The 25,352-nt window shown below is 44.5% G+C and overlaps 1 protein-coding gene across 1 annotated transcript in view; it reads left to right on the forward strand.

The window, feature by feature from the left end:
* The window catches only part of TMEM114 (transmembrane protein 114), a 304,617-nt gene that overhangs the window by 220,601 nt on the left and 58,664 nt on the right, over positions 1 to 25,352 (forward strand). Inside the window, exon 3 of the mRNA XM_073632999.1 lies at positions 14,737 to 14,874. Coding sequence (XP_073489100.1) covers positions 14,737 to 14,874 — 138 coding nt within the window. The remainder of the gene's footprint in view (positions 1 to 14,736; positions 14,875 to 25,352) is intronic.

A 25,352-nucleotide genomic window follows, 5' to 3' on the forward strand; every position in this document is an offset into this window, starting at 1 on the left:
TAATGCAAAAAAAAGTTCTAAAAACGGCTGTTTTTTTCGGGAGCAGTGATTTTAATAATGCTTACAATGAAACAATAAAAGTGTAATATTCCTTTAAATTTTGTACCTGGGGGGTGTCTATAGTATGCCTGTAAAGTGGTGCATGTTTCCTGTGTTTAGAACAGTCTGACAGCAAAATTACATTTCTAAAGGAAGAAAAAAGTCATTTAAAAGTGCTAGCACTAGTGCTGGTGTTCTGCCGAGAAAGTTTCCCCCGGTGGATAAGGACTCCCCTGTACTGCACAGGCGCAGCACTTGCGCAGTACGAGCCGCCAAAAATAGCTGAAGCTGAACACCTGTGAGTCAGCTGTACACGGCACCTATAACAGGGCCCCTCACGGGCTCGCTTTGCTCGCCACGCTTCAGGCATGGCCTCGTTTCGCTCTGAATATTTTTGTTCTAACTCTATGTCCACTTGGATGGTGGGGCTTGAACCTGGACTCAGGGCAGAATGTAGTGCACAGGCGCTATGTAGAGCTGACGATCAGCTGTTCAACTTCGGAGACTTTCGGCGGTTCTGTAGTCGTTCGTACTGCGCAAGCGCAGTGCATGTGCAGTACAGGGGGGTCCTTATCCACCCGGGGGACTTTCTCGCCAAGACACCGGCTATTAATGAATTGTCAGTCCTGACAATACACATAAAAGTTCATTGATAAAAACGGCCTGGGATTCCCCCACAGTCCATTACCAGGCCCTTTGGGTCTGATATGAATATTAAGGGGAACACCAAACCAAAATTAAAAAAAAAATGCTTGGGGGTCCCCCCAAATTCCATACCAGGCCCTTCAGGTCTGGTATGGATATTAAGGGGAACCCCGTGCCAAAGTTAAAAAAAATGGCATGGGGTCCCCCTCAAAATCCATACCAGACCCTTCAGGTCTGGTGTGGATTTTAAGGGAACCCCGTGCCAAAATTAAAAAAAAATGGCATGGGAGTCCCCCTCAAAATCCATACCAGACCCTTACCCGAGCACGCAACCTGGCAGGCCGCAGGAAAAGAGGGGGGACAAGAGAGCGCCCCCCTCCTGAACCGTATGAGGCCACATGCCCTGTGGCCCCATGTTGATGGGGATAAGGGCCTCATCCCCACAACCCTTGCCCGGTGGTTGTGGGGGTCTGCGGGCGGGGGCCTTATTGGAATCTGGAAGCCCTCTTAACAAGATCCCAGCCCCCCCTATGTGAATGGGTATCAGGTACATTGTACCCCTACTCATTCACCAAAAAAGTGTCAAAAAAGTGACGAGGGGACCCCCAGATTCCAGCCCCCCCCTGTGTGAAATGGTAACGGGTACATTGTACTCCTACCATTTTACAAAAAAAGTGTCAAAAATTATAAAAAACACACAGACACAGCATTGGACAAGTCCTTTATTAAAAAAGGAAAAAAAATTCCAGCGATGTAATCCTTCCTCGTCCCGGGATATGGAGAAAGACGCCACCACGACATGATCCACCTCCATGGGAGGAGCCCGCTGAATGACGCTAGACCTGCCTTGATAGTTCTTAAAAAGCTGAGGGCGAGGCCACCCGTGACGTGCGCGGGTGACCTCGCTCCCCTCTGACGCAACGGGGAAATGCCACAGGGTTACCAGTGACATGTATGGGTGACCCCACCCCCTCTGACACCACAAAAACCCTTATAGAGTCAGAGGGGGCGGGGTCACCTGTACATGTCACTGGGTAACCCTGCGGTTTTTCCCCGTTGCGTCAGAGGGGGCGTGGTCACCCGCGCATGTCACGGGTGGCCCCACCCTCAGCTTTTTAAGAACTGTCATGGCAGGTCTAGCGTCATTCAGCGGGCTCCTCCCATGGAGGCAGATCGTGTCGTGGCAGCGTCTTTCTCCGTATCCCAGGACGAGGAAGGATTACATCGCTGGAATTTTTTTTCTTTTTTAATTAATGTCCAATGCTATGTCTGTGTGTTGTTTACAATTTTTGACACTTTTTTTGTGAAATGGTAGGGGTACAATGTACCCGTTACCATTTCACATGGGGGGCGGGATCTGGGGGTCCCCTTGTTAAAGGGGGCTTCCAGATTCCGATAAGCCCCCCGCCCGCAGACCCCCACAACCACCGGGCAAGGGTTGTGGGGATGAGGCCCTTGTCCCCATCAACATGGGGACATCCTCCCCATGTTGAGGGCATGTGGCCTGGTACAGTTCAGGAGGGGGGCCGCTCTCTTGTCCTCCCTCTTTTCCTGCGGCCTGCCAGGTTGCCTGCTCGGATAAGGGTCTGGTATGGCTTTTTAGGGGGACCCCTATGCCATTTTTTAAAAAATTTTGGCGTGGGGTTCCCCTTCAGGTCTGATATGGATTTTGAGAGGGACCCCATGCCATTTTTTTTTAAATTTTGGTTCGGGGTTCCCCTTAATATTCATACCAGACCCAAAGGGCCTGGTAATGCAGTGTGGGGGATCCCAGGCTGTTTTTATCAATGAACTTTTATGTGTATTGTCGGGAACGACAATTCATATATAGCCGGCACTAGCGCTAGCACATTTAAATGACTTTTTTTCCTTTGAAATGTCATTGTGCTGTCAGACTGTTCTAAACGCGGGAAACATGTGCCACTTTACAGGCATACTATAGACACCCCCCGGTACAAAATTTAAAGGAATATTACACTTTTATTGTTTCACTCTAAGAATTATTAAAATCACTGCTCCTGAAAAAACGGCTGTTTTTAAAACTTTTTTTGCATTGATCCATGTCCCCTGGGGCAGGACCCAGGTCCCCAAACACTTTTTATGGCAAAGAACTTGCATATAAGCCTCCAGTGAGAACTTTGGATTTTGCAGGTTCGAGCCTAATTGACTTCCACTATTCCAGCATATATGATCTGACAGAATTATTGCCGGCAATAGCGCTGCTTTCCATTTGCATTAGCGCTGAGTTTCTGAGAGTTGAAGTCTTTCTGGCCTTTTTTGAGAGCTATTTTTTGGCACTGCAGGATAATTTTTTGGCGCTATAGTAAATGACCCCCTCTATGTAGAGGCATTATGGCCTTGGCCAGTGCACATTTCCCTGTTCACTGTCCTGTCGATCTGCTTCTCATTTTCATGCCTCTGCAGACCCACGTCTCCCAAAGACTGAACTTGATTTTGCACCAGATCTGCAGACACCTCACAATAAGATCCATGGTAACCCTTAGTGAAATTCCCAAGAGGTTTTCCCACTCCCTGATACCGCCCATAACATGTGTAATTGCCAGGATATATGGTGATACCTTCTCCTGGCTTGGGGGTCTTGGTGACTATGGGATATTATTATTATTAAACAGGATTTATATAGCGCCAACAGTTTGCGCAGCACTTTACAACATGAGGGCAGACAGTACACTTACAATACAAATCAATACAGGAGGAATCAGAGAGCCCCGCTCATTAGAGCTTACAATCTTTCTTCTAATGTTCACACAGGGAGTGGTTGTGTTGGTAAATAGGCTGAGGAAACATGGCTCATGTTCTGGGGGTATGTTCATGGGTACCGTTCCCAAATGTGGTCTAGCCCCCCCACACACATAGCAATTGGTCTTATAGTGTTTCCCTGCACTGTACCTCATCCACTCGAGCCACAAGTTGACATCTGAGAACCTGGTTTCTGCAGCCATGGTATCCTCAAAAGTAGGGTCTGCTATGGCCACCATGTCCTTTAATGTCTGTATATGGGGCCTCAAGGGGTTGGAGCTAGATGTAGATTGGGGAACTCCCCACTCTGGGTTATTGAACATATCTTTCAGTTGGAAAGGCTTTCTAAAACTGGGATACCCACTTCCCCACCATAGGCCCAGAACATAGGTCTCACTGTCTCCTGGGCTAGGATTCTCAATGGTCTGCCTGAACTCCTTGGTGAAATACTGATCCGTGTGTTTGTTGATTGTCATTTTATCTATGAGTGACTTCCCATTTTTGTCCTTTCTATTCAAGACGTTCTCAGGCTTGTACCCCCAGTGTTCCAACCCACTGCTCTCCAGGAATCACAGTTGTTACCCCAATGGAAATCAGTAACGTATACATACACAGTCATGGGTCTTACTGTTTCATCCCAGGACCGGATCTTGTACATAGTACCTGGAATTATCTGTTCATAAGAGGATATAAAAGTGGCAACATGTGTATTGGATGAGTTATAATAGAATTGGGTTATACCTTATACCATCTTTTTGTTTGATGGCTACCTCTTGTGCCTGAGCAATGATTATAATGAAAAGGATATACAGAATCATGGTTTTGTCCCCTCGGCCTCTTCCTTAGGTACGGGGACTTTCTTGCAGTGGGAGGCGTGTATCCATGTGTTCTTCCCGGCCACCTTGACTGATGTGGCAGTTGTTAGGAGAACCTGGAAAGGACCATCATATCTGGGTTCAAGAGTTTGTTTTCTCACAAACTTCTTTACCAGGACCCAATCACCGGGAACCAGCTTGTGTGTTCCTGTATCTAGCTCAGGATCTGGAATGGAGGAAAACACTTGCAAATGGATACGGGTTAATTCTCGAGATAAAGCAGTCACATAATCAGTCAATACATCAGATTGGAGCTGTAATTGCTGTGGGAAGTAACAACCCAGTCTGGGGGCTGAACCAAACAATATCTCATAGGGTGACAGACCATGGTTTCCCCTTGGAGTGTACCTAACACTGAATAAGGCAATGGGTAGGCTGTCTGGCCAACTCATTCCCGTTTCCTGAGACATTTTTAGCATTCTAGATTTTATTGTGCCATTCAATCTTTCCACCTTCCCACTGCTTTGAGGATGGTATGGGGTGTGGAAAGCTAGTGTGACCCCTAAAGCTGCCCATATTTCCTTGGTCACTGAGGCCGAGAAAGCCGGCCCCTGATTGCTCTCTATGACCTCTGGAACACCATATCTGCACAGTATTTCTGTTAGAAGTCTTTTAGCCAAGGTCTTTGCCATCATGTTGGTAACGGGATAGCCTTCCGGCCACACAGAGAACATATCATTGATAATCAATGCATATTCATATCGGTCACTCTTCGGCATCTGGATGTGGTCGATCTGTATCCTTCGGTTGGATGCTTCAAAGGTACCTTTTCTGTTCTTCCAGGATTGCACTTAGCACAGATGGTGCATGACTTACAGAAGTTGTTGGTGAGTGGGGTGATCCCCAGAGCCAAGTAGTATTTGTTGATCAGGGTGTTCATCAAGCTTTTTGACAGATGAGAGGCACCATGGGCCCATTGTACCACTGCAGGAAACATTGATCATGGCAAACACGGTCTCTTGTTTAATTCCATGATTCCCTCAACTTCCGTGGCTCCTTTTTTTAACCACACTTCTTTTTCTTCTTTGTCAGCTGCCTCCTGTTGCTCCTTGAGGTGAGTCCTGTTTACATTAGGGTTTTGTAGAAACATGGTGGTTTGTACAGTCTCTTTAGGAGCATCTATTTTGTCATCCAGGATGGGTGCATTCACTCTGCTGACCACTTCTCACATCCCATCTGCAGCTTGTTTCACAGCGGTATCTGCCAGGTGATTGCCTCATGCTTCTTGGGAAACCAGCTTGCCATGCGCCTTTACCTTAAGTATAGCCACTTGTGCTGGGAGGAGTAGGGCATCCATTAAGTCCTTGATAACTGCAGTGTGTTTTACAGATGTTCCTGCTGCTGTCAGGAACCCTCTGGTTTTCCAGATGTTCCAAAAATCGCAGGCCACACCAAGGACATATCTTGAGTCTGTATAAATGTTGGCTCTTTTTCCTTCTGCCAATTTGCATGCCATAGTTAGGGCCTTGAGTTCTGCCTCCTGGGCAGACATGGAGGAAGGTAATGCTGAAGCCTGAAGAACTGTATCTTCGGTGGTAACTGCGTATCCTGTGTGGTACCATTCAGTGCTGTCTGCATACCTGGAACCATCCACAAGAATTGTCAAGTCAGGATTCTCAAGGGCTGTTTCGCTGACTGTCGGTAAGTGTGTTGTTTCCATTTTCATCACTTCGAAGCAGTCATGAGCGGTGAGATGAGGCTCATTTTCCAAAGAGGTTCCCCCCTCGAGAAGAGGAAGCAGAGTGGATGGGTTAAGGGTATCATATCAGAGGATGGTGATGTTATCGGGGAGAAGCAAAGCACACTGGAGTCTGAGGTACCTCTGCGAGGACAGCTGTACTTGGTTTATGGCAGTTATGTCATAAGGGGCAAGAAGTATCAAAGGATGGCCCAACACGAGGTCAGCAGTCTTGTCCAACAGGGCTTGGGCTGCAAAGATGGCTCTGAGGCAGGAGGGTCCCCCCCTGGCCATTGAGTCCAGTCTACAGGAGTAATACCCAATGGGTCTGAGTCTGTTGCCATGGGCCTGAGCCAAAACTCCTGTGGCATGTCCTTGTCTCTCTGAGACAAACAGTTTGAAAGTCTTTTCATAGTCTGGGAGGCCCAAAGCAGGGGCTGTTGAGAGAATCTCCTTCAGAGTTTCAAAATTGTCCACAGCTTCTGGAGAAAGCAGGAAAGAGTCAGATTTCAGGGCGTCATAGAGAGGTTGCATCAAGAGGGAGGCTCCTGACATCCAAGAACGGCAGTAGGAGATTAATCCTAGAAAGGCATGAATGGGCTTTTGACCTTGAGGCAAAGGAATGGCCTTGATTGCAGCAACTCTTTCTTCATTGAGAGGTCGGGTGCCTTGGGAGATACAGTGGCCTAGGAAAATCACCTTCTCTCTGCACCACTGGACCATTTGCTTTAAGGCCTTGCATCCCTGCTCAGCCAGGTAGTGGAGGAGGCTTTCAGAGAAGATTGAGGTGTCGCCAAGGGTATCTGCACAAAGCAGGAGGTCATCTACACACTGAAGGAGTACAATGTCTGGGTGTAACTTCATCCAGGTGTCCAGAATGAGGGCCATTGCCTTGGCAAATTGGGAGGGGGAGTTCTGGGCCCCTTGTGGCATAACAGTCAAGGTGTAGCTCCGTCCCTCGTGGGTGAAGGCAAACAGGAACTGGCAGCAGGGGTCAAGGGGGACACTAAAGAAAGCATTTGCTAGGTCCACCACTGTAAAGTTCCTTGCTGTGGGTGGTATCCCTGCCATCAAGGTGTGGGGGTTGGCCACGATGGGCGTTTACAGTACGGTAGCTTCATTCACTGCCCTGAGGTCCTGCACCAGTCTGTATTTCTCTGGCTCTCCTTTTGCAGTTCGTTTCTTCACTGGAAACAGTGGTGTATTACACAGGGATGTGCAGGGTACCAGAGCTCCATTTGCCAAGAGGACTTCGACTTGCTTTGAAATGGATGCGGATTGAGCTGGCACTTTTAGGTGCCCTATATCTTCGGGCCCTGTGGACCACAAGCATAGGGGAACGCGATCCAAGACTTCTTGCAGGATTCCAGCTTTATCTGGTGTGTCCAAGGATAACAGAAGAGGGACGGAGCACAATGCTGAGGCATCATCGATAGCTAGTGGTGAAGTGATCAGAACACCACCATCAGGTTGGAAGGAAATAGAAGCCTGGAGTCTGGACAAGATATCAGCCCCTAACAGATTTAAGGTGCATGTGGATGAGACCACAAATCTTGCTAGTAGGTCAGGAAAATTGCCAACTTGTAGGGGGGGGTTAAGGGGTTCTTCTTGGGCGTTCGATCAACCCCCACGCATGTTATATCAATGTTTGATAGGGATGAGGTATCGGGTAGCTCTTCCGCCCTGATTACGGACTTGGCCGCACCTGTGTCACATAAAAAAGTGGTGGGATGGCCCTCGATGGGGAGGGTTATTTTTGCAAGAGGGCCTCCTGAGTCTCCAGAGGATACCATGGCAGGGGCAGGTGACACAGGCTTGCCTAAATCTTAGCGGAGAAGGTCCATGTGATCCGGAGAAGGGCGGGGTGGTGGGCAAGGTGGGGTTTCATGTCCCTGATACTGGGTATTTTCGTGTTGGCCATGGTTGGGGCCGAGTGGTCTGTGGGTAAACTTCCGGGGGCTTCAGCATTCCCTTCGGAAGTGGCCGGGTCTTCCGCAGTTGTAGCAGACATGTGTAGCTGATACTGGTGGGTGCAGATATGGAGTGTCAGAGGCCATCATGAGAGGAGCTACCTTTTTGCTGCCCTGTGCAGATTCTAGGCCTTTTGCTACTAATAACAACGTCTCAAGATCCATTAATGTATACTCTAGGTGTGATAGGATCAGACCCTTTCGGATTGATTCTTTAAGACCTGAGACAAATGCAGAAGCTAGCATGTGTCTATGTGCTTTGGTCAGTGTGCTGAAACCCAAATCAGTAAACATTTGTGCTATTCTATTGTGATATTTCTTAACAGATTCGCCTTTTTCTTGTGTGACCTCTTGTATACTAGTCGCTTGGTCTGCCAAGCGGTCTTGAGCCCATCTTTTTAACTGACTCACGAAGTCACATCCTGAGTTATAAGTATTGTCACAGTAGAACTGTTCAAAGCGTTTCTCCATCACTGGCCAGTAGGCATCTCCTGCCTTTATCTCACACAGGCTCACCAAATCCCGTCACGCAGCCGCGTATGTCTTTTGAATTTGGGTGATCCTTCTGTAAAATGGCATGGGCTGTTTTTCAGGGTCTGGTAGGCTTGCAACAAGGGATGCAGCCTGAGAGGGGGTCAAATTTATGTACATCAGGGGAGCCCCTTGTGCCGTAGGCATTCCTCTCGGTGAAATGAAGGGGCCGTATTGGGGCGGTTGTCTTTGGTGGTGTGAGGGTCTAGGGGGAGTCCATTCAAGGTGGGGTTTAGGGAGAGCACTGGGGGGGGGTGGCTGCTGGATTTGTGTATTGGATTGCGAGGGGCATAAGAGGGACTGTAAATGTGTGTCACTATCAAACAGGTGGTCAAGTGGGTTGTTGGACGGTGGCGTGAAGGAATCCATTGCCCCTCCAGCTGATGAGTCATACAGGGGAATAGATTCAATGTGGGGTGTGCCTTGAAATGTAACAGTCTGTCGTTTTGGGATTGTACCTGTTCCAGCATGCATGTCAGCTCCGGGCATCCTGACAGGGCCGGCGCAACTTTGGTCGGGGCTTTGTGGGGAGGAATTGGGCTGAGTCTGAGTCCCTAGACCCGGGTCTGTTCCCCCCCACAGCGCCGTCGTCAGTGCTTGTCATTAATGGGGTAGGTTGGGCCTTGTAATATGACTCGGAGGACTGGTCTATTACTGGATACATGTGGGTAGGTTCCGGTGTGGGCGGTGGTGCAGGTGGTACAGATTGGGTCAGGCATGTGTGGCAACAACCACCCGAGCTGTACAAAGACAAGTGTGCCTTGTCTACTGTTAAGCACAGCGGGGGAGGTGTCAGAGAGGCTCCTCTGTCACTTGTAGCAGAGCGGCAGTAGGGGGAGGTGTCACTTGGAACAGAGGGGCGGTGGACGAAGGGCAGTCTCTACTTCCTGGGGACCAGACGCCATCATAGGGCGGTGGCTGACTACTTAGCTTCCTCTTTTCTGGTTTTCTATACACATATACAATATGACCATCTTGATTGGTTTCCTGCTCTGTCAACCCTTCCTCATGAATAGCTTTTGCAACTTTGAACCAAGCGTCTGCTGCTCATAGCAGTCTGTGATCGGACGACAGACTTTTTTTCCGTTTCAAAATAGTACGCCATTCATCTACCTGTAGCCTTCCACCCAAATGCATATTAACCCCACACACTTTTGTCAATTTCTTTCCCTTTTTGACAGTACCCTCTTGTCACGGAACGTCTCACACTCCGCTTGAGTGCTTCCGTCATATACCACTTCCTCCCAGTCTGTATACAGATATCAGATATTCCAACCTCTCTGAGCAGAAAACAAGGCGACACTTGCTTCACTGCTAACATGGACTGTTTATTATGAATCAAAGTTACAAGACTTTATATGCCGTTGGAACCTCCTCTAACAATACAACTGTAACTTAATTAACATGAGCTAATTATCTAATCCTTTATACAGCCTAGGTGACTGAGACATGACCTTTCGCCCAGACTTGTGGTCACCGAGCTTCACACAGTTAATTAACAGAATAGCAGTCGTCCCGTCTCCTACATTGTATAGAGGACAATGTCATTAGCTCATTCAATTAACATAAACACAGGTTGATGACACCAGCATCTCCTCACAGGATGTGTCCCAACAGAATGAATCCATTGAAAATCCAGGGCCCATAATCAAAAGGCAACAGGCTTGCATACAGTCCTCTCCAACAGCCTCTGTCCCGGCTAGGTCTGTGACACCTCTCCTTCCCACTCTAATACCAAGTCACAAGCTAAACTGCCCTCTTTGGGCCTCACTAACTTTTACACCATCATTTTGTTAGCTATTGAAGAGTTTATGTGTCCTGGCTCAGGGTTTGTATGGTGGTTTTATTAAGCTGTCTTGGACTCAAGGGTCCGACAATTCCTCTGACCGCCACCTGTCCTCTTTTGGATCACTTTTCAATATATAACGCTACCTTGCTACGTTCTGTCTTGATGACTGGGATATTTATGTGTCTGCTCAGGATTTTCAGATGGGTCACGAGGCTGTCTTGGACTCAAGGGTCCGACAATCCTCTATCCATCACCTGGTACCGGTTCAGACCATATCACAGTCTCAAATTAACGAGGACAAGACAGAGAGTGGTAGAGAGAGAGAGAGAGAGAGAGAGAGAGAGAGAGAGAGAGAGAGAGGAACATCTACAGTGTTCGGCTGCCTAGCAAGTCTCCTTGCATGCGCCTTCCCAAAACGCAGACCAGTCACAGCCCTGTCCACCAATGAGGTGGCCGCAGGTAGAGGAGCTGAGTAATATGTGACCACTTATTGCTCTCAACAAGACATTTAACAGACAAATAAGGAGTACAGCAGTTAATATGCAATGCAACACTTCAAATGTAATTTACATGTCCCAACTCAAAGCTTTTACATGTCCCAGCTCAAAGCCCAAATTTCTCACTCTGGGTTTTTCCCTTTCCTCAAGCCCTTCTGGTTGTTCAGGTTGTAAGAGGCACCTCTAGTCCCCCTGTCCTCTTATTTTAGCCTGAGCCTCTATGACTTCCAATGATTTGCCAACAACAATTTTGACTGGATAATGTACATTTAATCTGAAACCCAATACTTGTGCGGTCTCCGGGAATGAGGATTTATAACCAAGAGACTCAGTCCTATATCCTGGCTCTACCACTTCGATCAGCCCCCAACCCTCTTCATGTATGCCAAATAACAGATTACAAACACACTTAGGACATTACATTACCAAACAACAACAAGATGTGACCAACAACCAATAACAAGATGTGTGACGACCATAGAGAAATACAGGATTGCTCAGATCCTCGCGGGATCACCATGCCCTTGGGCGTATTTCTAACCCCCCTCCTGGTTTTCCCGTGCTTCTCCACACCCGTGCTTTAACGCAAAATTATTTATTCCCCCAGGAGGAGTTTAATCCACATCAACTAATTCCATTTGTGACTATATAATCAATCCCTCATTCCCAACAGCTGCCACAAAACACAAGATCGATCAACAAAACAGAACAGAACAAAACAGGCGGCAGATATAATTGGTACAGGTTCAACTGGCTATAGGCAAGATATATACCTGTCTCTTTGCTGACCGTAGAGAGCCGATATAGACACAGAGATTAGCCAATCACGGGTATAGGATAAACAGTAGACTAGATACGAGATATCAAAAGTGTCTTACCATTTTCAGAGGTGATCAGTCTCCTTCCTGCCCATGTTGGTTTGTCCCGGTTTTTTCTCGATCAGCCCCCCCTCAGTGCAGAACCCAAATGGCCCCACGTTGGGTGCCAGATGTTGTGGACCAGAACCCCGAGGTCCGTTATTTTTATATCTGCCCCTGGTCAAATTGAATATAGAGATATAGAGCATGCATGCTCAAGTAAACTCACACTGAGACACTGTTCAGAGTAAAATTACTTTCTGTTTTAATATTTCCTCTTTGCAAGACTTATATACCATTTCGTTAAGATTAAGATACGTCAGATAAGGCTGGTGAAAGCAAACCACAAACATATAAATATATTATGACAAAGTATGTGACAAAGTATTGGCTTTTAGCTGGGATGTCCACATGAGGAAGTAGCCATGTTCTTGCAATGTTCTTGCTTCTTTTAAAACATTGGTGTTATCTTGTTATTTTTTTGAGTGTATTTTCGGAAGCAGGTGCAAACTTCTCTGTTAACTCTTGCAGTTCAGCTCCACAGTAAGAGAGGGGTAAGCTTTGATATCTACTGAATATGTTTTAAGGGTTATAAGCATAGAAGCTGATATATGTCAGATATATACAACATGTACTTATATATATATTGGAATAGACATTTCATGAAACAGGGAAACACTTGGGAAAAGAAGGGAATGCTGCACACCCCGAGTAATATCGAAAAAGGGAAATTATCCCCCAAAAGAAGGGGTTTTCTAGGCAGCAAAGCGATAGGGGAATGATAACACTAGGTATAGAATTAAATGGACTTTATTGAGACATAGTTTCGAGGATGACAGTAAAGTAGAGTAAAGTAAAGTAAAAATATGAGTGAGCTGTGACAGCTCATATTTTTACTTACTGTCATCCTTGAAACTATTTCTCAATAAAGTTCATTTAATTCTATACCCAGTGTTATCATTCCCCTATCGCTTTGCTGCCTAGAAAACCCTTTCTTTTGGGAGACTATTTCCCTTTTTAGACATTTCATGATACTCTTAATCACATCCATTACATTACTATAGTTAAATTTAAAGTTGGACAATTGGTTAAACATCTGGAGTTCGGCCAATATATTAGGGAGTGAAGTAAGTAGGTCTGTCGTATAGAACAGAACATTGTCCACATAGGCCAAAAGCTTGTGTTCCACTGCAACTATTCAAACCCCATGGATATTGAGGTTTAATCTAATTTTGCTCAGAAGGGGCTCAAGTACCAGAGAGAAGATAAGCAGCAACAACGTGCAACCCTGTTTTGTCACATTTCTAATAGGGAACAGCCAAGAAAGGGAGCCATTTATCTTCACTCAAGCCTCTGGTGAATCGTAAAACACTCTGATCCACTACAGCATATGCGGTCCAAAGCCCAATTTATCCAGGACTACTGTAGGTATAGCCAGTCCACACTGTCAAACACCTTTTCGGCATCCATGGACAGGAGGAGACAGGGTGGATGGTCATCACATGCATGTGTCCAGTGGATGATTTGAATTGCCCTGTTAGAATGGTCCCTTGGTTTCCTACTCTTAATGAACTCTGTTTGGTCAGGATGTACATGATCATCCTTTCCTCATGAGGCAAAATCTTGCATGAGGCTCCAGACTGAGGGCGATTGATGATTATTTTGCATTTCTTCCATTTGTGAATAATAGCTCCAACAGTTGTCACCTTCTCACCAAGCTTTTGATCTTGTAACCCATTCCACCCTTGTGCAGGTCTATAATCTTGTCCCTGATGTTCTTTGACAGCTCTTTGGTCTTGCCCATGGACCCAAAATTTGAATGGAAGAAAGATTCTGTGGACAGGTGTCTTTTACAGTATACATATAACGAGTTGCCGTTAGGAGCATCTTCTTAAATTGACAGGACTAACTTGTGTACCACATGAGCACATACTGTAGCTAGTCTGTGGGAGCCAGAATTATTGTTGGTTGGTAGGGGATCAAATACTTATTTTAGTCACTGAACTGCAATTCAATTTATAACATTTGTATCGTGTTTTTTTCTGGATTTTTTGGTTGATATTCTGTTTCTATCATTTAAAATACACCTATGATAAAAATTATAGAACCTTCATTTCTTTGTAAGTGGGCAAACTTACAAAATCTGCAGGGGATCAAATAATTATTCCCCCCAGTATATAAGACAGAGATCTACTGTTGATAAATCTTCATTTTTCCCTTTAAGTATGTGCTTGAACATATTGGTAAACGTTGTTGTTTTGTTTGTTACACGTTTTTTAAGAACACATATGGGACTTGATTGATGTACATATGTACTAATATTCATTCATTTTTTTATTATTAGAATTTGTCAGCAATTTTATTACTATATTTTGGTAATTAATTGTATGGGTGTATATTCCTTAATTGATATTTAATTCCTTTACAATATAAGGAATTAACATATATTTTGAAAAAATTATATTACCCAAGAGGTGGGTCCATGTGGACATCTTGATATCAATTTTGAATTGGGCATCCTTTCAATGGTTCATCAAATCCTAGGTAAGCATAGTGCAGGAATGTAAAAGGAGTTAAAAGGCACATTTTTATATAAAGGGCACTTGTCCTTCCTGTCTAAAGTAAGCCACCCTCTACCATTCATCCTATCTTCATAGAGATTGACTGACTACCAGTGCAATTGATCCCCATAGATCTGAAGCCATCTTTAGATTTGGCTATGAGCTAGCAATTATTTTTTTTTCACATAAATTCTTCTGAAAGTATTCCATATAGCTGATTAATAGGTAGCAAATAACATGCACACTAACATTCAATTTCTCACTTTTACTTGCACTGTAAGTGTCGTTACAATTAGGAACAAAGTGCAAATGGGGGAATAATATAAATATACAAGGTACTTACAGCGCTACCAAACACTGAAAGCATTAATTCATTTGAAGCATTATTTGTTCTGCAGATTACTGAGTTTTGTTTTTTTAATGTGCATCTAATTATGCAATTTCAGATGTAGGTAAATTAAAATATTCTTAATTAAGCTTGTTATTTTCCAGAGCTGTTATCCAGCAATAATAAATCCTTTATTTTATATGCAGGTATGCATGGAACTCTTGTAATTATGCTGCCCCTTAGTCTCATCCTGATCATTTTTGGAGGAATGACTGGATTTGTTAGTATACTAGCAAGGGCATATCTGCTACTGCTTTTAACTGGCATGTTTTTTCTATTTGGAGGTAATGTATGGATTTCTTAAGAAAAATAAGTTATATTGTTGAATTTATGTTATTTTTTACTGTAGCTTATATTTACTATTGCTATCTAGTTGGCTTCATTAGAAAGCACAATTAGAAATGTGCTGCACATACTGTATAATAAATACAGACTTGTTTATTAAAATGTAATACAAAGAGCAACAATGATATACAAAGTGCAATGATTCATTAGATCAAGCCATCTTTAAATCATATCTAAACTCAAGAGTAAAAAGGTAATAAAATGCAGCATACGAGCTTAAAAACTGCCCACTGGCAATGGAGAGGAGATCCTAATGTCACTCTGGAGGAAAGATCCTAGGGGTAGTTCACCGGGGTACCTTCTCCATGCAAAACTTTAAAACGTCCTCAAACATGTCCCACATAGGATGAAAGAAGGGGCCATATAGTATAATTCCGTAAAATACATAAGTTTATTAAAAAAAGAAAGACACTTACATTTAAGAAGTAGTCAAGCGCTTGTATATATTAAAAATGGCGGCAGTGGAGTCCTCTACTCCAATAGAGAAACAAGGGATTATCCGCAATATCAAAATCAATACTATCAACAGCAAGCTGGGCGTGGTTATTATGACCAACACCAGTATGAATCTAGGAGAAGTCTGATTCACACTCAAAATAGGTATGAACCCCTAAGGGACTATAGGGATGAAGATCAGTCACGTTTTTTTTTGGAGTACCGCAGGAGCGAGCAGGGCTGGATTGGCCTACTGGGATACCAGGAAATCCCCCGGTGGGCCAGCTGTCTGGCTGCCCCTGGGGTCGCTGTGAGGGCAGCGGCGCCTGAAAGAAATATGGCTGCGGGGCCGCTGGGCTGACATGCAACTGCGCAGGTGCCAGCGCTGTTTTCGGAAATGCGGGCTCGGATTGTTCTCGGAAGTGTGTACAGGCTTTCCCGAGCTAGCCGTACACACTCGGCAATTCTCGGAAATGCGGGCGCATGCACAGTGACACGATGGCGCCAATTTTAAAAGTAAAGCAGTTACAGTGCTCGCTGCAGTGAGTACTCGTCTGGTGGCCTCTTCCTATGTCCCCCCGCAGCCTCTGACCTCCTGCCCCCCCTGCAGCCTCTGACCTCTTGTCATCCCCCCGCAGCCTCTGACCTCCTGTCATCCCCCCGCAGCATCTGACCTCCTGTCATCCCCCTGCAGCCTCTGACCTCCTGCCCCCCTGCAGCCTCTGACCTCCTGTCATCCCCCCGCAGCCTCTGACCTCCTGTCATCCCCTGCAGCCTCTGAACTCCTGTCACCCCCCCTGCAGCCTCTGACCTCCTGTCATCCCCTCCACAGCCTCTGACCTCCTGTCCCCCTCTCCCCTCCGCAGCCTCTGACCTCCTGTCATCCCCCTGCAGCCTCTGACCTCCTGTCCCCTCCCTGCAGCCTCTGACCTCCTGTCATCCCCCTGTAGCCTCTGACCTCCTGTCACCCCCCTGCAGCCTCTGACCTCCTGTCCCCCCCTGCAGCCTCTGACCTCCTGTCATCCTCCTGCAGCCTCTGATCTCCTGTCCCCCCCTGCAGCCTCTGACTTCCTGTCATCCCCTCCGCAGCCTCTGACCTCCTGTCCCCCCCTCCCCTCTGCAGCCTCTGACCTCCTGTCATCCCTGCGCAGCCTCTGACCTCTTGTCCCCCCTGCAGCCTCTGATCTCCTGTCATCCCCTCCACAGCCTCTGACCTCCTGTCCCCCCCTCCCCTCTGCAACCTCTGACCTCCTGTCATCCCCCTGCAGCCTCAGACCTCCTGTCCCCCACTGCAGCCTCGGACCTCCTGTCCCCCCATGCAGCCTCGGACCTCCTGTCCCCCCTGCAGCCTCTGACCTCCTGTCATCCCCCGCAGCCTCTGACCTCCTGCCCCCCCCTGCAGCCTCTGACCTACTGTCATCCCCTCCACAGCCTCTGACCTCCTGTCCCCCCTGCAGCCTCTGACCTCCTGTCCCCCCTGCAGCCTCTGACCTCCTGTCCCCCCTGCAGCCTCTGACCTCCTCTCCCCCTGCAGCCTCTGACCTCTCCCCCCTGCAGTCTCTGACCTCTTGTAATCCCCTCCGCAGCCTCTGACCTCCTGTCCCCCCCTCTCCTCCGCAGCCTCTGACCCCCTGTCATCCCCTCCACAGCCTCTGACCTCCTGTCCCCCCCTGCAGCCTCTGACCTCCTGTACGCCCCCCTCCCCTCAGCAGCCTCTGACCTCCTGTCATCCCCTCCGCAGCCTCTGACCTCCTGTAATCCCCCCACAGCCTCTGACCTCCTGTCCCCCCCCGCAGCCTCTGACCTCTCCTGTCATCCCCTCCGCAGCCTCTGACCTCTCCTGTCATCCCCTCCACAGCCTCTGATCTCCTGTTGTCCCCCCCATAGCCTCTGACCCCTCCTGTCGTCCCCTCCACAGCCTCTGATCTCCTGTTGTCCCCCCCACAGCCTCTGACCCCTCCTGTCATCCCCTCCGCAGCCTCTGACCTCCCCTGCTGTCCCCTCCGCAGCCTCTGACCTCCCCTGTACCATCCGCAGCCTCTGACCTTCCTTGTACCATCCGCAGCCTCTGACCATCTCTTGTCTTATATGATGTCTGCAGTCTGGAGTGGAGTCAAGAGTGGGAGTGCTGCAGGGATGGGGGTCATGGGAGAAGTCAGACATGTATGGACTGTGGAGAGGAAACTATGGGATAAAACCAGAGCCACCGAGCTGGAGCCGACTGACCGAGCCCTGCATGTTGCACCTGAGAGGAGGTCAGTGACAGCACCGCTAGGCCAGTCTGAGAGGGGGGGTCAATACAATATTGTAAGGGGGCACTGATATAAAGGTGTACCCCTTATATCAGTAAACCCCCTTACTTTAGTGTTTTCAGAGGACCAGAGTCCTCCCCACATTCCCAGAGTTCCCCTTTACATCATAGTCTGCAGGATTCCACCTTACAATGCAAGGGGGAACTCTGATGTAAAGGGGAAAGCAGTGGACTCTGATATAAGTGGGGTCTCTGGTCACCAGTGCCCCCCTTTTATATCAGAGTTCCTGCTTAGATCATGATCTGCAATGTTCCCCTTTATGTCAGAGTTCCCTTGCACTGTAAAGGGGAATCCTCCTGATATATGGGGGAACTCTGTGTTGGGTTATATTAATCTGACTTTCATGTAAATGGAGAAATATGGTGTTTGACTTTTGTTTAACTTAACACAATGCTAATAGCAGTTTATAGCTTAAATATTGCTATTTGCACTGAAAACTGCCATTTATGGCACCTTTTTTTTGCAGTGTCAATAAAAAATGTGCTAGTAAATGCCATGATTTTTGCCAGAAAAAAATTGCTGCTGTTTGTAAATTCCATGTCTCCCTTATCTATATATATAATACACTCTTCAAATGTGCTTTAAAATGCATGGTTTTCCCTTTTGTGAACAAGTAAATAATGACGTTATGCGGTTGGGCTGGTACAAAAATGCTATGGGGCTGGTATGAAATTATTTCCAGGGCTGGTTTTTATTCCCAGTCCAGCCCTGGGAGCGAGAAAACCCCACCACGGTACGAAAAAATGACAAATGCAAGGAGTCCAAATGCAAGAGGGGATGCCGAGGAGGATTCAAGACCCAAAAGGAAAAGAGAGTAATTGGGGAAGGAATCCTCAATCTGAGTGGAATAGAATTAACAAGGACTGAACTATTAGCACTAGATAAAGGCCCAAAGTATGCTCCTAAACACAATTTAAATAAATTTGAAATGTATATTGATATTCAGAAGTACACAAGAAAACTGAATATAAAAAAATATATGTTGAATCAGACACCAAGTAATAGGCATGACAGAGTAGACTTACCAGAAAGAATTGTGCATAGTAAATTAAGGAACAAGTCTTTGTTTGACCCTCCAGTATGTAACATTGAGCATATAGAAGTTTTTAACCGGATGGTTATACAGGATTTGAAGAAACTAAAAATTAAAAAAATGAGTGATCCACAAAGTATTAAAAAAGGAATTAAGGAATTAGAGGATAATAACAAAAGTTATAATTAGACCTGTGGATAAAGGGGGTGCAATTGTTGTGCTGTCCAAAGATTATTATAATAAGGAATTACAAGATCAATTGAGTGACACTAATACTTATATAAAACTAAGGGAGAACCCAACTAAGGAATAGAAAGAAGAATTATCGGAATTGATACTCAGAGGAAGTATGAAAAATATTTTAACTAAGAAGGAGGAAAAGTACTTGATACCCAACACATGTAGGGTTCCAATAATTTATACGCTTCCAAAGATCCACAAAAATCAAACACAGCCACCAGGAAGACCCATAATTAATGGGATCCAGTCCATAAATGCAAGAATAGAACAATATGTGGATAATTATATACAGCCCTTGGTACCTAAAACATGTGCCTATTTAAGGAACACTAAACATCTAATTCAGATACTTAATACAGTTATTGAATTATTGCTGGAATGTAAATACTTAATAGCTACAGCAGATGTTTAATCGCTGTATACTATAATAGATCATGAGGAGGCAGTTCAGGCATCTAAATGGGCTATGGACGAATTTAGCAACTTTATCTCAAAACAAAAACGATTCATAGTAAGGTGCCTAGCGTATGGATTGCAGCACAATTATTTCTGGCATAATGAGGATTACTATAGGCAACTTAATGGCATTGGAATGGGTGCAAAGTATGCACCAAGTGTTGCCAATATATTCATGGCCAGATGGGAGGAGCAAGCCATTTATTCCGATATTCCACATGATCTAATCATGTATAGGAGATTTATAGATGACTGTATCCTAATATGGAAAGGTGATGAAGATTGCTTGATTAAATTCTTTGGTAAATTGAATGGGAATCAGAAAAATATTAAGCTTACCTATGAGATCAGTGAAAAAAATGTGCATTTCCTTGATTTAGAAATACAATTGGATAAGGGTGCTAGAACCACAAAAACTTTTTTCAAGCCGGTGAAAAGAAACAGCTAGATACTGGTGGATAGCTTCCACCATGATCTGTGGCTTATTAATATTCCGAAGGGCCAAATGATACGCCTCAGAAGAAATTGCACTGATCAAAGTCTCTATCTGGAACAGGCAAAATTGATTGGAAAAAAAAATTTGTATCCAAAGGATATAGTGAAAACTTAATTGAAGAGAAAGTACAGGAAGTATACCAAATTCCAAGAGAGCTGTTGATTCAATTTTTAAGGATAAGGAAAAGAACTCTACTCAGTACCAGGAAATCCCCCTAATAATGAATTACAACATCCAACATAGGCAAGTGGAACACATCATCAAAAAACATTGGGCACTACTTAAAGCGGATAAGCAATTGCAATTAATTTTACCTGAGAAACCTTGTTTTATTTATAGAAGGGCACCCACTTTGAGGGATCGGGTAGCAAGAAATGTATCGGACCCCCCTAAAAAATTGAATCAATTGTCCTTCTTTCAGGGAAAGGGATTTTACCCCTGTAAAAGATGCTATGCATGTAAAAATACTCATTTCAATTGTCAAAAATGTACTAATTTTAAGTCTACCAGCACAAATAAAGAGTATACAATTAAAGATTTTATTTCGTGCAGAACAGAGGAGGTTGTTTATATATTGTAGTGTTCATGCTCACTGCAGTATATAGGTAGAACTAAATGCCCCATGTGGAAAACGCATAAGGGAACATATACAGAATATTAAGAATGGTTTTCCCAAGCATATCAATTTGCGGCATTTTGCATCCTATCACAATAAGGATCCCACATCCCTACAATTATGGGCTATTGATAGGTACAAGCCTCACTGGAGGGGGAGTAATAAATTAAGAGAACTTAGTAAAAGCGAATTTTATTTTTTGTGTTTATATTTTAATGTAATGGATGTGATCTATTATCTTTAGTTCAGATCTGGCAGCATCAATTATGTATACATACGTTTATAATTATAAGGTATGTGGTAGTATCAATTGTACTTATACATGTCTATATTTATAAGGTATGTGGTATACAGGCCTATTGTGGTCAATGTTATTTGCTGGAGAATTAAGTATCAGGTATTATTTAAGTTGACCACAAGGGGGAGACTGATAACTGCAGTGTATGAGGGGTTTAAGAAGATTTGTTTATAGTTACATAGTTAGTCAGGTTGAAAAAAGACACAAGTCCATCCAGTCCAACCATAAAAAAACAAAAAAAAAAAAAACGTACAATCCAATATACCCAATACTATACCCACAGTTGATCCAGAGGAAGGCAAAAAACCCCAGCAGAGCATGCTCCAATTTGCTACAGCAGGGGAAAAAATTCCTTCCTGATCCCAGAGAGGCAATCGGATTTTCCCTGGATCAACTTTACCTATAAATGTCAGTACCCAGTTATATTATGTACATTTAGGAAAGTATCCAGGCCTTTCTTAAAGCAATCTACTGAGCTGGCCAGAACCACCTCTGGAGGGAGTCTATTCCACATTTTCACAGCTCTTACTGTGAAGAAACCTTTCCGTATTTGGAGATGAAATCTCTTTTCCTCCAGTCGTAAAGAGTGCCCCCTTGTCCTCTGTGTTGACCGTAAAGTGAATAACTCAACACCAAGTTCACTATATGGACCCCTTATATATTTAAACGTGTTGATCATATCCCCCCTTATTCTCCTCTTCTCAAAAGTGAACAAATTCAGTTCCTCTAATCTTTCCTCATAGCTGAGCTCCCCCATGCCTCTTATCAGTTTGGTTGCCCTTCTCTGCACTTTCTCCAGTTCCCCGATATCCTTTTTGAGAACTGGTGTCCAAAACTGAACTGCATATTCCAGATGAGGTCTTACTAATGATTTGAACTGGGGCAAAATGATATCTCTCTCTCTGGAGTCCATACCTCTCTTAATACAAGAAAGAACTTTGGTCGCTTTGGAAACCGCAGCTTGGCATTGCATGCTATTATTGAGCTTATGATCTACCAAAACCCCCAGATCCTTCTCCACTACAGATTCCCCCAGTTGTACTCCCCCTAGCATGTATGATGCATGCATATTCTTAGCCCCCAAGTGCATAACTTTACATTTCTCAACATTAAACCTCATCTGCCACATAGTCGCCCAATTAGACAGAGCATTGAGGTCAGCTTGTAAATTGGAGACATCCTGTAAGGACGTTATTCCACTGCATAGCTTGGTGTCATCTGCAAAGACAGAAATGTTACTTTTGATCCCAGATCCAATATCATTTATAAAGATATTAAAGAGTAAGGGTCCCAGCACTGAACCTTGGGGTACACCACTGATAACCTTAGACCATTCAGAGTAAGAATCATTAACCACTGCTCTCTGAATTCTGTCTTTTAGCCAGTTTTCTATCCATTTACAAACTGATATTTCCAAGCCTGTAGACTTTAACTTACACATGAGCCGTGTGTGCGGAACTGTATCAAACGCTTTTGCAAAATCCAAATAAACCACGTCCACAGCCACCCCTCTGTCCAAGGTTTTACTTACCTCTTCATAAAAAGAAATCAGGTTTGTCTGACAACTTCTGTCTTTCATGAACCCATGCTGTCTGTTGCTTAAAATGTTTTTTTCCAGCAAGAACTCGTCTATGTGGTCTTTTATTAAACGCTCCAGTATCTTCCCGACTATAGAAGTTAAACTAACAGGTCTATAGTTACTTGGTAAAGACTTTGATCCCTTTTTAAATATAGGCACCACGTTCGCCCTGCGCCAATCCAGCGGTACTATTCCCGTCATTAATGAGTCCCTAAAAATTAGATACAATGGCTTTGAAATTACAGAGCTCAATTCTTTTAGGATCCGTGGGTGGATGCCATCAGGTCCAGGTGCTTTATCCACCTTTATTCTGTCTAAATATTTCTGGACCATATCCCTTTTGAGCCATTGTGGATCATTGGGGGCTGTGTCAATACCACCCCCCTTATGGACATGAGCTTCCCCATGCTCTTTTGTATATACAGAGCTGAAGAAAGTATTTAATAAATTAGCCTTCTCCTTGTCCCCAGTCACCCACTCTAGATTATTTTGTAAAGGGCCTACATGCTCAGACCTGACCTTTTTACTATTAATATATTTGAAGAATTTTTTGGGGTTTGTCCTACTATTTTTTGCGATCTCTCGTTCATTTTGAATTTTTGCACTATTGATTTCCTTTTTACATATTCTGTTAAATTCTTTGTAGCATTTAAATGACACTAGTGTTCCTTCATTTTTATATTTTTTAAAAGCTCTTTTCTTATTGTTTATAGCTTTTCTAACTTTGACCGTGAGCCACATAGGTTTTCTTTTTAGCCTTTTAAACTTATTGCCCATGGGAATATACTTTGCAGTGAGGTCCCAAACAGTCTTTTTGAAGAATTCCCATTTCTGTTCTATGTTTATCGCTGCCAATATTCCCTCCCAGTCTAAGTCCTCGAGAGCAGCCCTCATCCTTGGAAAATTTGCTCTCTTGAAGTTAAGTGTTTTTATCTTTCCCTTATGTATTTCTTGTTTACAGCTAACATCAAATGAAATCATGTTATGGTCACTGCTACCCAGGTGTTCCTTTATCTGCACATTAGTAATAAGCTCCGCATGGTTTGAGATTACCAGGTCCAACAGAGCTTCATTCCTAGTTGGGGCCTCAATAAACTGGACCATAAAATTGTCCTGTACTAGGTTTATAAATTTTTGTCCTTTAACTGTCCCAGCAGTGCCATTACTCCAGTCAATTTCTGGGTAGTTAAAATCTCCCATTATTATCACTGTCCCAGCCCTTGCAGCCCTTTCCATCTGTGCAAGGAGCTGAGTCTCCACCTCCTCGTTAACATTGGGTCCAATGATTAACTTTGAACTACGCCCATCTATATGTAGTTCCACCCATAATGCTTCAGACTCATCACACTCTCCATCAATCAGGTCCTCTTTCACACTTGCTTTGAGATTACTTCTCACATAGAGACAGACCCCGCCACCTTTCCTTTTTACCCTGTCTCTCCGAAAGAGTGCATAGCCAGGAATATTAATAGGCCAGTCATGTGAGGATTGAAACCAAGTTTCAGCAATACCGATTACATCATAGTTCACTTCATGCACCAGAGCTTCCAACTCACCTATTTTGCTTGGCAGACTTCTGGCATTGGTGAACAAACACTTTAATGCATTATTACATTTTGGTCTGGTGTTTTTCATATATTTTTTAGTAGTACAAATGGCACTACAGTTTCCAATGGCTGTTTGCAACATGGGAAATTTCTTGACACCTGCCATAACCCTCCCCCCATCTGTCCCCATTCCACCCTCCATTAATGTCTGACCCCTAACTGACCTGTCTTCTTGATGTAATTCTAGTTCACCCTCCCCCCTCAATCCTAGTTTAAATACTCCTCCAGCCTTCCTATAAACCTCTCCCCCAGCACAGCAGACCCCCTTCCATTCAAGTGCAAACCGTCTTTAGCATATAGGTTGCACCCAAATGAAAAGTCAGCCCAGTGCTCTAGAAACCCAAATCCCTCCTCCCTACACCAGGTCTTGAGCCATGCATTCAGCTCTCTAATCACCCACTGCCTTTCCTGTGTTGCGCATGGCACAGGCAATATTTCAGAGAATATCACCTTGGAGGTCCTTCCCTTCAACTTGCAGCCTAGTTCTTTAAATTGATTCTTAAGGAGCCTCCACCTTCCATGTATATGAAAGCATGGAATGTTTTTATAGGTTTTAATGGAATTTTGTTTTCTATTCAGTATGCAACTACATATTGTGAAAGGTCTTATTAAAGTTTATTGTATGTTGTGAACATGTATGTATTAATGCTAACAAGCACTGAACAGCATGATGATCCAATGATGACCGATGTCACTATGGCAACCGGCACGCTGTAACAAGTATAAAAACGGAGTTTCGTCTGTCACATGGCTATCCTTGAAAAAGTCATGTGACATGTGACGCAACGCGTCAGGAGGAGCAAGTGACGACATCTGATGTGTCTGTGTGGAGCACAGTGGATGAGGATAGGAATTTGCTTTGAGCATCTGACTGTTTTTATGCGCTGGGTATTTCACAATGATATGTGAGTGGATCCGCTTGTGCTTTTGATAGTATGCTTTATATGCTGATCATTGCGCAATGATATATTTCCTTGATTTTATGAGAAAATATAATCAGTGAAGCTGTGAGAGGGAGCAGGATGAAGTAGCTGAGTACTACTAATGCTGTGTAAGCACGCTGAGAGTGGTTTTCCTCTGACATTACATCCCTCCTTATGAACCATTTCTTCATTTAGAATTTGGGACTATTGGTATCTTGGCTAACTTTTTCTGAATTTGGAGGGGGATGTATGCCTCCAATATTGGTGACTGAAAATATCCATATAATATTTATTTATTGAAGATATTCACTTTATTTATATGTGTGCATTGAAGACATTTTGTTATTGATTTATTTGTCACTATCACTCAGCATGATATGTATTAATTTGTCAATAACACTTAGCACTTTATGTATTTATTT

Source organism: Aquarana catesbeiana, linkage group LG06 (assembly GCF_042186555.1).
Source record: "Aquarana catesbeiana isolate 2022-GZ linkage group LG06, ASM4218655v1, whole genome shotgun sequence".
Taxonomy (NCBI): Eukaryota; Metazoa; Chordata; class Amphibia; order Anura; family Ranidae; genus Aquarana; species Aquarana catesbeiana.